Consider the following 15,561-nt stretch of genomic DNA (forward strand, 5'->3'; position numbering starts at 1 on the left):
TAAACCTGAAGAACGTATAAAAATCTGGTTGATGATTGTAAGGTTGAAGCCTATCGGAAACAAATGTATTTAAAGAGTAATTCTAATTATTACTTTTATGTAAACCTGAAGAACGTATAAAAATCTGGTTGATGATTGTAAGGTCACCAGTTGATTGTCACCAGTTGATGAATATATACATAATTAACACTAACTTCTGATAAATTACCTACGCAGATTAGAACTAAAAATCAACCAAGTAATGAGTACAGCTAGTTAAATATATTGATCTTATGTTTCCACTTAAAAAGATTATAAACTTGCTCCTTATATAAAATATCTATCTATCTAAAACTGTGCTTATCCTTTCTTGACAGTTTGTAAATGTTATAGTTAGAGGTTCATGTCAATCAAAAACAGCACCCATAATTTAGCTTTCAATGATTTAATTTTTCAAGAAATATAGGAAAACTATGGACCTTGAGGGAATAAGTAAAGCTTATTGGTCAATATTTTAAAACGCCTTAACTTTCTTTAATAATTTTCAACATGTCTAATTTTAAGGAAGCAGACATCAGAATTTTGAAAATAGGAGTTGCATCTAATAACCAGAAAGCAAACTAACTAATAAACAATTACAGCTACAAAGTAGTTAAAATATTCAAAAGGTTTGTTTGTTTTGAATTAAGCACAAAGCTACACAAAGCTATCTGTGCTCTGCCCACCACGGGTATCGAAACCCGGTTTTTAGCGTAATTTAGAAGGAAAAAATTTAAAAAAAAAGATGAAAAGCGAAAGAAAATTATTTACCCACATAAATACTAAGCAATTATATCTGCAAACCTTTGAAAATACGAGAGTAAAAATAGTTTAAAAAGGTTAAAGACAAACAAAACTAGGTCGGGCTACTTTTCAACCAAACAAACTTCTTTGGGTTAAATTTAAGGAAGAACTTGTAACATGAAAATTTAAGTTTTGTTTATCGATAAAACAAGTAATGTATTTTAAAAACTTATTTTTATTCTTTAAAAAACACTGCGTTTCCCTAAGGTCACCGTCAGGTTGATTCAATTGTATCTGTGGTAGAAGAATATCTCAGGGTAACGCCGACTATGAAAGATATACTTTGAGTCGTAACTGAGCATTTTTTTAAGGGCAGTATGACCATTAACTTAAAAGAAGTAATTGTGCCTAAACATCTTGTTTAAACAAAGGATTGTGAACTATAATATACGGAAAACACTTTTGTTCGGCTTGTTCTGAAGTCTGGAGAGAATCTTGTTTGGAAAAGCTAATTGCAAAACAAATAACTTTTAGACTATACAAATAGCATGTTCTTTGTTTTTGAGAAATATAGATAACTTACCATTATGTTGAGTGATCCTCGTTGAATTGCGTAATCAAGTTAAAACTTACAGCTTGAGAATAAGGGATCTGATTACACTTCTCAGAGTCCTGAGGAGAAGCAATGTTTCATACTGAGTACACCAGAGGGCTTACAGTAGCAGCGAGTCTATCACTGCGAATGAAACTCATTAGTTCAACGCGACATTACAAGTAACAATATTCAAAAGTTTATGTGACGGATTTATTATTCTATATTTATTTTAATATAGATGTTTGTTTAAATTAAATTACTGTTAAATATGTATTGTGAAACTTCCGCCTATTCTCTAAAGTTGTAGAAGATTCTCGAGTGTAAGAATCAATAATATATGTTTGCACGTAAACGCTAGTGTTAGCATCAGTATTGTTACGTAAAGCTGAAATTTCGAGAAACTCTCCACACGCCTATAACTATAACCAATGCGATGCGCCAAGAAGAGTGTCTATTAGTAGTTCACTATAATCACTGTGTTATAAACTTCGAAAGCTATAACTGTAATTTTTATAACGCTTATCAATCGGAAAACCTCAGACATTTGACCAGGAGCATTTACAAAATTCGAACATTACAACTCATTTAACTTCTGTGGATTCTCATCGGACATTAGTATCTTTATGGAAACATTACATAACGTCAACGGTAGAAAAATTGGCATGTGATCAGTGAGAGACAAAGCTAGCTAGCTTCCCGTTAAGTGAATTGTACCTACGTCAACCCGAAATTAACTCGCTCATCGTGAACCCTCGATAAGACATTAAGGAAGTACCAGACTAGAAAGAAGACTTTATATTGCTTGAACGTTTGTAAAACTTTTGTATATAAATCATTGTTTGTAACAACTATTCGTAATAACTGTTATTGTAAATTGTATTCTTGTTTATATATTAAAACATATTTGTATGAAAGAAGAAACTGTGTGTATTAATCTTGTTTGCAAATATCATAAATTGGATACATATCGGCATTTATTTAACTACTAAATTATCATTTACGTCGGTTTCAGACCATTCAAAATTGTAATACGTAACATTTGTCTCTTCAAATGTTTTTTTTTTCGAATTAAATCTCATTACATAGACTCCCAAGAAAATGATCTCTAAACGATCGAGGATAATATACAGAAAAATGAGAAGGTCGCATGCCTCATCTCACGTGAGTCCTCAGGGACACAAACTATTGTCTGTTTGTTTGTTATGAATTTCACGCAAAGCTAGCTGTCCCTAATTTAGCAGTGAAAGACTAGAGGGAAGGTAGCTAGCCATTACTACTCATCACCAACTCAAAGGCTACTCTTTTACAAAAACAACAACAAACGAATAGTGGGATTAACCGTCACATTATAATGCCCCCACGGCTGAAAGGGCGAGCATATTTGGTGAGACAAGGATTCGAACCCGTGGCCCACAGATTGCGAGTCGAGCGCCCTAACTACCTAGCCATACCGGGCCATTTACTTTTTGCGAGATCCCACTGTTTTCTCTCATTTAAAACAGCTTTATTTTATTTCATTGTTATTCTTTTCCACTTTGACAGTGAAACACTGTTTAAAAACAATGAAGGAACAGGAACTGTCAATGCTTACTTTCATTTGAATTTCTTCAGTAGTCTTAGGTTAACAAATTGTAACTAAATTTTCCCTCACTCATAAAGCATTTTAGCAGCTAAGGTTTTTGTTGGTATTATTATTTTTTTCAACCGGAACTACACCTTATATGTAAATAAGCATAATGACTAGATTAGAGACCCATGGGATCCAGGTACAGCCATCTCTAATTTTGGATATTGACCAGAGTGAGCGAAGACAGTGAGAAGTACCCGTTGTAACAAAAGGCTTGTCAGGGTGCTCAAACCGAATAGCGGGATTGGCTGTTACTTTTGCAATATACCCACAGCTGGAAAATGCGATACATGTTTAACAGAATTACGTCTCGAACCTTGAACCTTTTAATCCGCAGCTCGACAAGCTAACCTTTGGACCACGTCTCTTACCTAATTTTTTATCATATAAATAAATTACAAACGAACGCCCGGAATCTACTACATATTCTTTTCTTTTACAAAACATTCATACAACAATCTCAATCTTACTGCTATTTGAAATAACTGTACAGAATATGACAGATCTAAAAACAAAAATAATTCACCAACAAAATACTCGAGTTAAAGACTTGTTGTTTTCATGTTCACATTTAGTAACATTAATATATAAGGAATGAACCCAAGTACTTACTCTTCAGCAATGTTTCCGGTTACTTGTTTTTGTAAAGAAACGTTTATGAGATGTTTTTATTTACATTTGTAGTTTAATAAGACCTTCAGAAAAGGATACAATCTTCCTCTAAATACGGAATAATGTTCTTAGCACTTCCGTGCTTCGGATATCCGTAGAAGCTAACTTCTAATGTGTAGCAGTTGACTTTGTCAGGAAGAAGAGATGTCAGGGACCTTGGAATAAAACCAGAATATGATATACTACCATGAAAATTATCGACAGGACTTACCAGCTAGTTTATTACACTAGAACATTCATGTTGTTGATAAATTTGTATTCTACAGAGTCCCACATTTGTATCTTAAATGTTTAAGGGAAATTTCCTTTCTCCAGCATCTGTTTTATTGATTGGTATAGTGGACTCAAACTGTTTGAACTCAGGCGATTCATTTCTTTGCTAGTGAAAATTATCAAATATCTAATGATAGTTGTATGATAATTCAAAGAACGCCATCACGATTCACAATATAAACAAAATCATTCGTATTATTTCTGACGTATTATAAACTAAAAAAGTACAAATGAGAAATTAAACTGATTTTTTTTTTACAGTTAATTCAGCGATAAAAATGAGTACTGATTTAAGACTACACATCTATTTCTCCAGGCGACAAATATTACACTTTATTAACTTTTACTTTGTTTAGTGACTGGGGGGAAAACTATGAAATACGGGGCTTTTCCTTTTTTTACAGAAAACGAGAAAAAAAATTACTCAAATTATTTTCATTCATACATACCATGTAGTAATTATTAAGTGTAAACGTTTATTTGAGTAAAAGTGTAGAATTTGTACATTTGTAAATAGTTCATTAGATGATAAGTTCATGCCTGTTACACTTAAGAGTATTTGATCAGAGTGGCTACACAAACTTATTGCTAAAATGTGAAATCATAGGAAGGTTTACGTTCCCTAATAGGAAGGAATGGTATTTTATTGAAGTACATTCTCTATGATCAAATTGATTCTTCTTGAACTTTAAATAAGGCTTATCTACTTTACTTCGACGTTTCCGTCTACATAAAGAAGAAAACGTAAGAACAAGCAAACGTAACTCAACTCTGCTATAATACAAAGCATTACATAAGATAAAGTATAAGAAGGAGTGACAAAAGAAAACTGCTCAGTTTGTCTTATCCAATAAGCCGTCGTCGTGGAACGTTCTCATCCAATCACCTGTTGTCCTGAAACGCTGACAAACGTTCTATCTTTATCTAATAATACCAATTCTTCTTTGGTTGAAGTTATGGCCATTCGCTGTCTCTCCGTGGTTTTGTTACTGCGAGCGTTCATTTTACTTCTTGTTACAACTTGCCAGTATTTGTAAAGAACGAGAGGCAACAAATACTTGTGACTTTTACGGTAAATATATCATTGTGAAGATTTCTTCGAGTTGGGGATCTAATTCTTCGTTTCAAGGGGTTATAATATTAAAGTATTATTCCCCAATTGTAGAGCAGACAAAATGTCTTATTAAAAAAAAAAAAAATGCCGTTAGATGTCAATCAGTCTTTGTAGCATGTTTGGCTCCATTTTCACTTGTTCCTCATGTTCTACAGCCCTCAACTTTTTACACGTGTCCATGAGAAGCTCAAAATAGACTAGTACAGGATGATTATAAATAAAATCACGTGTTGGTTTTAATATAGGAACAGGTTAATCTTCTAGGACGTTTTGAGACTTAAAATCGGCTATGTTGCTAAACTGAAACCGCTGAACAATTACCGACATTTGAATATAACGAAGTAGCAATTAGACTGGTAAGAAAAAAACATCAGAATAACTTAAAATTTCTTTGTAATTAACAGTTGAATATAATGATACGAATAATTATATACGTATATAATTAAATTCGTGATATCTCAAATCTAAATTTGCTCTAATTATCCTCAAAATATACACTGAGTACCGCTTTAATTTATTGTTGGTTGATCAACAAACAATTCACATGAGCTTGAATGAAAGATAAACGTTGTGCACTTGTTGTTGTCTAGTTATCACAGCTTCCAACCTTCAATTACTGAACAATACACAAAAGGACGGGTTCTACTATTTGTACTGCTGTTATCACACAATATATTCATTCAATAACAAGCTCCATACTTGATGTCTATATCGCGTGAGTATATGCCAAGTCAAATATAATTCTAGATATGTCTCTCGTAACTGATGTAAGTCCTAGAACAGCACATTGTCATCATTCTGCTAACACAGACTGCCTATAGATTGATGCCGCAAGCTAAGTTGAGTCGTTCGATTTCTATGAACATATGTTTCAAAGCTGTATCAACTATGTAAAAGTAAATCATGCGCAGTTGAAAGTAAAAACACCTTAAAACTGATGATTCAATGCATGTATCTATTAACAGATGTATAGTGAATTGCATAGATTTTAGTATGTTATTTATCACAGGTTTTCGGTTATCTTGAGTTCAGTATGTCAATTAATTATTTTTCAAACGCTGATCTTTAAGTTCCTTCTATTTTACAGAAGTACACCAAACTCTGATTTCCTTTGAAACCCATTTACTGGTTAAAAAAAAAAGCACGTACAAATTTAATACTTGATTATTGGTAACTTTTCTAAAGGTTGATAAACTATGTCGAATTATCACAGGAACGAGTATTTGGTCCTAAACTTGTTGGTGGGCACGTGATTATGAACATGTTTCACAATCGCATGCTTCTTTCTAACTTGTACGATCTCTGTATCTAGCCTGTACTTGACTTGGGTGGGTAACGCAATTATAGAATAATTTAGATGACTATAAATTGTATATATCCTTAATCAATTCCGTTTAAAGGGTTTACATACTGTACGTAGAAAGACATACCTTGTATAGGTTGAAGTTGCAGACGGATGATGTTGCTATGGTACGTATCTGGTTTTACTCATCAGTAAGGATTAAAACATGAGCCAGGTGTGATATAATTACTGCAGAACGTGTTTTCAATTATAACGAAGAACGCCTTAAAATATTATCAGTGCTATTGTGATGTAATATCACACACGTGTTACTACTAAATGTCATGGTTCGCCAAATAAGGCTTTCTTCACGTTAAAGCTTGATATAAACAATAGTTGAACTAAGACTTTGCATGATGTAACGTCAGATAGGCTCTGATATTGCAATGAAAAACCTAGTGGGCGCCGCAAACAAGTTACAAGAGGATGGTATGATATACTATTATTGAATAAAGCTTCTATTAGACCAATTAAAATAATGGCATTTAGTTGTTAATTTCTTTTATTCACCAAAACATGAAGTTCAGCGAAAAAAAAAATTATGTAGAGGCCTGATCTTTTCTTTGATTCGCTACTTCTGCTGCAGCAGACTAGTTTCGCCGAATTCACAGCCCTTTAGTGCTGCATGGAAGCGCGAAGTAAATAAATAAAGTAGGCGTCATGTAGTGGTAGACAGGCCTCATGTAGTGGTGGAAAGTAACCGAATTATTTGTTTTTGATGAATACTAAGAAAAACAAGAAAAATCAGAATTACCAGTGAGTATGATTTTTTTACCCTTCGTCTTTCGTGCAGTAATTTGTTAGCCATATGTTTCATGAAGATTTAAAAATGTAGTTGAATAAATAATCAGCTTAATGGTTGCTATAAACATTAACTTAAACTGTAGTTATTATTTTACACATTCCCCCTATTTGTACTTGAAGGGTTTCAAATCTATCTATCGTTTCCTATAAGTCATTGCAAGGAGGCCCTATGTTCAATACCAAGATGACAGAAATGTTTACTTGAAACGTTATTTGTGGAGATAAAACTCCCTACTGGCTCAGCGGTAAGCCTGAAGGTTTATAACTCCAGAAACCGAGTTTCGATACCCGTGGTAGGTACAGCAGATATAGCTCATTGTCTGGTTTTGTGTTTAACGACATACAAATAGAAGTATATGTGAAATAGGAAATAGCTAGTGAAACATTTTAAACCATTAGGACTAATTTTTATGATAAGAATTCACGTTTGACTACATATTTGTTTCACATTTCTCTTAATTTGTCCACTTCAGATTTTGATGGTTCTTATCGACTTTGAATGTTTTGCCATCTTTCGACGCTGAAAACGTAAAATGTTTCGCCAGTAATGTAAAAGTACAATGATTTTAATATGTAATATTTTACGTTCAAATACAGATAGACTTGAAAAGTGTATTCTTTATTTTGCAATTATGCAACATAATTTTTTCTTTGTTGGATGTGGTATATTTGCGTTGCTACACGTTGGCCAATTTATTCAAATTTCTTAAAACACTCAGTTTAATTAACAAAAATAAAAGCTAACTATTTTTTTAACATTTATACAAAAAAAAGGTTTTCTCATAATAACAAGTAGCAACTGTACTTTCATTAGAAAGTCACTTCTGCATCTCAAATTTTGCACTTCGAAATACATTCAAGACACATGTTGATCGAATAGTTGATACATTTGATACAGTTAGAGACAACAGTACTACACTAACCTATCATATCATACACTATACAAATCTGAGGGCAAAACTCTAAGTTGAATTATATTAACTGAAATTACAACTGAAACCGTCCCGACCATGAAGTCGATCACGATGTAGAGTAACATCACATTAACTTCCTCCCCACCTCTACTTTCCAATGAAACCTGTCTTCTATAACTTATATAAGTAAATTCTCCTACATCATTTTCTGATGAGTAAATAAGTGTGTATTATCTGAAGAAGTCACATTGGATCTTAGTAATTAGGTTATCCCTGTCAAATTCAGACCTACGATTTCTGAAGTACTGACGTTGTGGAGAAGCAACCGCTTAGTTCAAACCGTATTATACCACAACGTCTCTTCTTAGGCAATTCAGTGAAACTGTGGCCTTCTCCAGATTCCCTGTCTACTATCAATATACTCTTTTCTATGAATATTCAGCATTGTTGCTGCAATTATATATTTACTGTATCTGATAAAAAAGAAAGCTTTGTATTCCAAACCAAGCCCCTCAAGAGTCATTTTAGTTGAGTTGTTCTCTGAGTTCAACACTCCGACTAACAGACGTAATAAAGAATTCAACTGTTTTTAGTTTTCTTGCTGTTGTTGAGAGGCTGCTCTTTACTGTTAAAAAATGACTCCTAGGAATGAGGAAAACAAGAATGTACCTTAGAAAGTTGTTTCAAAAAGTGATCTCACTAAACATTTTAAACAAACACGAGTTAACAGTCTCCTTTCCAAAAAAGGTAAGATAGCTATAACAGTCTCAAGAGAGACATATTATCCACACATGTCTTTTCTTCTTTGAAACAGGTTCATGAAAATACTATTGTCAGCCATGTCTCAGTGGGTGACAGCTTTATTACCATCATCTCGATTCAACAAAGAATTAAGGTCTGATCGCTCTCGTGATAAGAGTTGGAAAATATATACCAAACACTATCACCTATTCCCTAACACGGTTCTACCCACTAAAAGACTTAAGAATAATAATGATAAAAAACACAATCCATTGGCAGTATAAACTATTTTCTCCCAAAGATCAATCTTTGTCAAAAAAGGAACGAGAACAGGCTTTTGTCCTGAAAACTCGACGTTTCTTCCTTTTAACTTTTATGTAAAACATACACGATAGGTTTAATTATTCTCACCCTTATTATAAGCTATTCAAGAGGTAAATGGGTAACTAACACAAAGACACACGCGATGTTGAAGTCTGTATAGACTTAATAAGATATTTCAGTTTATCGAGTCCTTTTAAAAGCGTGCCTTAGTTTTGAGCTTTGATAATCTTTCTTGTTCATTATAAGAGTTTACTCGAACCCATTCAAATGCAGATTAACATCACAGTACAAAAAAAACACATCGTTATCTTTCAGGGGTTATGTCTAATTTTCAGCAGAAAAATAGATGATATGCGGTAATAAATTATGACATCCTAAGTGACCAGAAAAGTGAACTAAACCGTTAATTATTTTAAGTATATTGCTAATTATTTTATAAAAACATTATCTGTAAAATAGTATTGGTAGAAGGACGATTCCATATGGTATTTGATTCACAGAGCAGATAAATGCCAGATATTCGATTCAATACATTTTATTTTATTAACATTAGAGAGTACAGGTTCTTCGAATAACTTATGATTTAGACGGTGCATATTTTCGGACTCTGCGCATTCTAAGCATGTGTTAATAATCAGTTGTTTTTAGCTATTTATTTGGACAGAATATACGGTATTTTTGGAGGTTTTTCTTAGGGTATACACACACACACACACAATTATCTCTCTGTAACTTAATGACATTCACAGATAGCACAACTCTCTTTATACAACCCTATTTAAATAACACGGAAAAAAAGTTCAAATTATATTTTGATCAAACAGATCATTGAGCATTTTGAATAACTACTTTTTTCACCCTTACTGGAATTATTTCGAGTTTATAAGTATTAAACACATACAAAAAGTCTGAAAACTGTATACGTCAATATGTTTCCTCATAGGAGAGAAGGTAAGCCCAACATAACACTAATAAAATCTACTTGTTTCTGGTTTGCTAGAAGTCCAAACTTTTCTTTGGTGTTTGCGATATAACAAAATGTTCTAAACAGTCGCTAGGATAGCCAAGTGATGAATTCTTTAAGAATCATTATTATTTCATAGTGAAGACTAAAGTCAGTCTAAATCTGGTGTTAAAATTCACAGTTGTAGCACGAAAGCTACAAAGAGTTGATTTTGAATATGCAAGTCAGCAAGTAACATAACAATCACAGACTATTTAAAATCGCGGTGGAACGGTATGTATCAACACTCTATTTTGATATTGTTTGGTGTTCCTTGGGTAGTGAGATGCTACCAAATATTGATCGCTTTTGTAACAGAATTTTCTGACGCAAAATATTTTTTCACTCATATCATAAGATGTGTTTTGGTCGAGGTTTTATAATTTTAAAGTTGGGGATATTTCTCTGCTTAATGGCATGGGAAAACAAAGTAATATGGATCAACCTGGGACTCCAGGACCACCCAGAAAGAGACCTGAAAGAAGTCGTACCCTATCCATGGTAAGCAAAATCCAGCATCTTGTATCAGTTTAAAACCCACGAATACACCATTATCTTTCAGAAATTTTGCCTAATTTTAGCAGAAAACTAGATGAAAAAAAGCCACCCAAGTGCCCCGGACAACATTACGTAACTTCCGCTTGGAAACGCGCTACAAATCAAGCGTACATAAGTTACTTCCACAACGTATCCGTTCTACGGTGAAATACCTCAAGCAGCTGGAGAATGCAACGTGTACTAGTGCTACCCCAGACGAAGACACACCGGTCAAATAGCCGGACGCTACATCTATGGATTTCTGTTCGGTTAGAGTGTTAAAACAGTTGTTGGGAAATCGTTGTCCTCGTAAACTAGATGGATTATGGAAAAGTTTATAGAGGAGAGGTGCGATTTGGCAATGACACCTTACGACGAAACATTATGTAATAGCAACAACTCTGTAGGGCTATTTTCAAGTATGACCGGATGTGGAAACATCAACTGTAACAACGTGGTGAGGTTACACAAATCGTTTTAATATAGCGTACTCTATCGCTATAAATAGAGCAAACAAAGCTCAAATTAAGGCTCAGACATTCCTACATTATCTTTTTTAACAAAAATACTGTTCAAAAATACCTTTTTATTATTAAATTTCACAAAAACAAACGGTTAATCGTTTTTGTTTATTATTTTTTATACATATTTTTCAAATGTCAGAAGGTAATAATTTTTAATAAATTCGCTTTGAGCAAAGATTAAAAACAACTGTCAAGAAGTAACACAGCTAAAATTTGTACGTAAATAATCTTAATGAATAAAGAATATTTTAAATTTTACCCTTAAAGTTGTAATTCTTTGTCTAAACTTTTGTACTGCTTGAAAGAAATTCCCATCGATATAAAAAATTTGGCCTCTCGGTGGCACAGCGGTAAGTAAGAATTTTTATAAAGAAAAAAACAAACAAAAAACTGGGTTTTCGATAAGCTGGTGTGCACAGCACAGATAACCAATTATGTAGCTTTATGCCCAACAACAAAACATTAAAATTTTGGTATGATGTTTTTGATATTTTCAAAAAGGTGTTTTTTATAAGTTTGATTGAAAGTAAATCAATGTACAACACGTTACGGTTTTTCTCGTTAGTAATCGTATTTATTTCTCAATCTTTTTAATATTTAGAACCGAAAGTATTCATCATATGATTCGGTTATGTTTAGAAATTATCTTTACTTCTCTTTGATAGTACGAAACTAGAAATGGCGGTAATTTTTATGTTAATGTATATATTTCTTGGTATCTCGGATCCTCTTTCTTTTACAATGTTGCCTATAAACTAAGAGTATAGTTTAAATTTACATTGCAAAGGGGAAAGTGAAATAAATGTAACAAGTTGATTTACTGTTTTATGATCAGGATGGGAGAAAATCTTTTGTGAAACGAGTGATTTTCGGGACATAAACATTGATTAAAACACGAAAAACAACAACATATATACTGAGATGTACAATGTGAAAGTAGGTTACTGTGATGATATAGGTATAACAACTTGATTTTGGGATTCGAATCTGGGATGGAAAACCTTCACTTACTTGTGACTCGTTACATAATTTAAAATTTTTTAAGAAAGTAACAAAGTAATAATGCGGAATATAGCTTGTGTTTAATGCGATTAAAATAAAGGCATTGTAATAAAAAATCGTAATATGTTTCAGCGTATGATGTAAGATTGAATTATATATATATATATATATATTCAAAGTTTAAGCCATATAAAGCTGGTTTACGCCTAAGATGCTATCGTACAAGTGTGAAAATGTAATGTGAACAGCATTTAACATGCGTACAGAGAGGGGGGTAGCTATAAATCTGCATCGAAGTTTACAATTTATTTACAACTTTTTTAAGACATCTATATGATTTTGCCAAACTATTACATACTAGCTACAGTACCTGTCCACTGGACGGAAGTTATGTAAACTTATGATTAATGAAAGGTTATCTTAGGACCTGAAAAGCTGCTTCCCTTATATGTAATTATAAAAAACGCCCCTAAAAACTTCAAAACACAAAATTTGAAACCACAAACTTGCATATATCTTCACGTGGACCCAACAAATCTTCATGCCAAACTTGGTGAAGATCCATCAATAGGGGGTGATGTAATGGTAAAAAAATGCCAAAATGCCCATAAAAATCGCAAAATGCAAAACTGAAACTTATTATATATCTTCCTATGGGCCCAATGAACCTCCATACCAAATTTGGTGAAGAACCATCCACACCCTGCGAAGTAGTTACATGGACATAGAACAGACAGTACTATTATATTTGTATAGATTTTAAAAAAAACATTCAAAACTACTAAAATTTTTGGACAAGATATCAATGAATTCATGTTTGACCTAAACACGAAAAAAAAGAAGAAGAATATGTCTTTATCGATGCTGGAACAATTTTGTTTGAATATTATTATACATTCAATAGGCAACTTAATAGCATAATATTTGTGGAATTTCAGATATCTTAAAGGTCCGAATAAGGTTTATACAGTTTTATCCATGTCTCAAAATACACGAGTTTTAATGGTACGAGTAAGGCTTTTTAAGGTCTATTTACGTCTTAATGAACATGAGATTTAATGGTAAGAGTAAGGATTCTTCCGTTTTTATCAATGTCTTTATGTACATTAGTTTTAACGATATTTACCAAAAACATTGTTAATACGAGAAAAAAAACAACAACAACAAAAAAAAAACACTAAAACCGCCAAGTTAGAAAAAGATCCCAGTCATATAAAATTAAGATATCAGAAACACAAGTCCAGTTAGAAATAGAAGAAACAACTGGAGAAACCTTGACCCACACGAAGGAAAAGGCACAATTGTAAAAGCTGTGTGGGCCAAGGTTGCCTGAGTTGTTTCTTCTAACTTGGTTTGTGTGTGTGTGATATCTTCAATTTATGTGGTTGACCTCTTAATACACACACATAGCACAATACAGTGCTACCTGACCTGTTTGTTCAATGTCACTGGTTTTAGCTTTTCCCGTGAAATCCTAGATTAGCTAATTATAGAACATATTTCGTGTGTAGCTGCTTTACAGTCACCATATGTAGTTTATAAATTTATTTGTCCTCACTGCCAACGAGGTTATGTTGATTCCACCAAAAGAAAACTGTTAACGCGAGTGAAACAGCATTTTAATCAAAGATCCCCCTCTTAAGTCAAGTGTACTTGAGCATGCCTTTAGAAAATGTGATGTTGCCGTTCATCCTAATTAATTTACGGTCTTTGAAACAGTCAATGATGAACAAAGCTACCGAATAAAACAGACCATTCTTATTCATAAGCTGAGGCCTGAAATTAATGTTGTTGGAACGGCCAATAAACTATTTTTGGTACAATAAAGATGTAGCGATTGCTGAGAAATGTCTGTAGCTGCTACTGCCCACTTATTTGTAAAAGGCTGTTTTATTTTTGACTTTCTTTTCAAACCAAGCCACGTCAGGGAACTGGTGAGGTCATGTTTAGAAGCACGTATATTGTGTACAACCTAATGTATTTCGAGTTTGATTATATCCTAGGACACAGTGTGTTTTTAAACTTTATGCAAGCAAAAACCCCTGTTTAAAATATGAATAAAAAGTTTGACATAAACGTCATAGTAGACGCATTCCCTGCTTTATTTTGTTATTAACAAACAAGTGAAATTATCTTATGTAAATACGTTGTTTCAAAAAAGTCACTGCATTTGTGTTATAACACCCGACAGAAAAAGAAGAAAAAGTAGGTTATCTAACCACATGATAGGTAATACATTTGTTACACATTTTAACATAAGACTGTTGGAACAGTGCTTCTGGCTGAACTAATACATCAGAAACAGCAAAACTAACCGTGCTGTATAGAGAGTCACTGGTAGTTCTCCGCCAACCAACGTTTTTTATAACCTGGCCATGGAAACTACAATTCCTTTCGGTTCAACACATTTTCGAGTGAGTGTGATAGTATTTACGTCATAATTCTAATGATATACATTTTCTTTTATTCTTCTAAGAAGTACGTTTCATGTTCAATGTTTAAACATGAACGTGTTCAATACTATATATATTAATGTTTTATAATACATATTTCTTATAAGTTCGTGCAAGCGATGAGGCAGTTGAGCTATTTTAAAACGTTTATTGTTTGTTCACCTGAACCACATATTGTGACCAAAACTGGCTAAGCAGGCATGTCAGACAGAGGCCCCTACGGTTTAGGAATAGCCGTCTCTAATTTAGAACTATGGACTTGAGGAAATAAAAAAGTCGACAGAATCTGACCCCTAAAAGCGCTACTCTTGGCTGAATAGGGAAACTGCCTGTCGTTCTTATAACGCACTGACGGTGCGAAGTATGTTTGGTTGCACTACATCTAGAGTCTGAAACCCTCGAATCCACAGTTCGATAGGCTAATCACTGGCCTGTCTCATCTTTCAAGTTATGGCTCGGTCCAAATTTCATATAATCGCTTCTCTTAGCTTATTTGAGAAGCAAACTAATTAAACGCATTAACTTATTACAACTTAACTTTATCTGTTGCTTTCAACGATGATGTACATGTAGTTTTTAACATAAAGATGTTACTATTTTGTGAAATATGTAAGCGTTTTTATTCATTTCCTTGCCCCCCCCCCCAGTGGCACAGCGGCATGTCTGTGGATTTTACAACGCTAGAAACCGGGTTTCGATACCCGCGATGGGCAGAGCACAGATAGCCCATTGTGTAGATTTGTGCTTAACTTCAAACAAACAACAAAATTTTCTTCGATGTTGTAGGAAATATTTTTTTTTACGTGAGCCGGGTAACGAGAAGATAAAAAAGTAAAGAAAGAATAGAAAATTGTTTGTTTGTTTTGAATTTCGC

At 33.3% G+C, this 15,561-nt stretch overlaps 1 protein-coding gene across 1 annotated transcript in view; it reads right to left on the bottom strand.

Moving 5' to 3' along the window:
- The window catches only part of LOC106460999 (cytosolic carboxypeptidase 6-like), a 111,695-nt gene that overhangs the window by 11,376 nt on the left and 84,758 nt on the right, over positions 1–15,561 (bottom strand). The window contains exon 6 of the mRNA XM_013920767.2: positions 3,696–3,811. Within this exon, the coding sequence (XP_013776221.2) occupies positions 3,696–3,811 (116 nt within the window). The remainder of the gene's footprint in view (positions 1–3,695; positions 3,812–15,561) is intronic.

Source organism: Limulus polyphemus, unplaced genomic scaffold (genome assembly GCF_000517525.1).
Source record: "Limulus polyphemus unplaced genomic scaffold, Limulus_polyphemus-2.1.2 Scaffold877, whole genome shotgun sequence".
Taxonomy (NCBI): domain Eukaryota; kingdom Metazoa; phylum Arthropoda; class Merostomata; order Xiphosura; family Limulidae; genus Limulus; species Limulus polyphemus.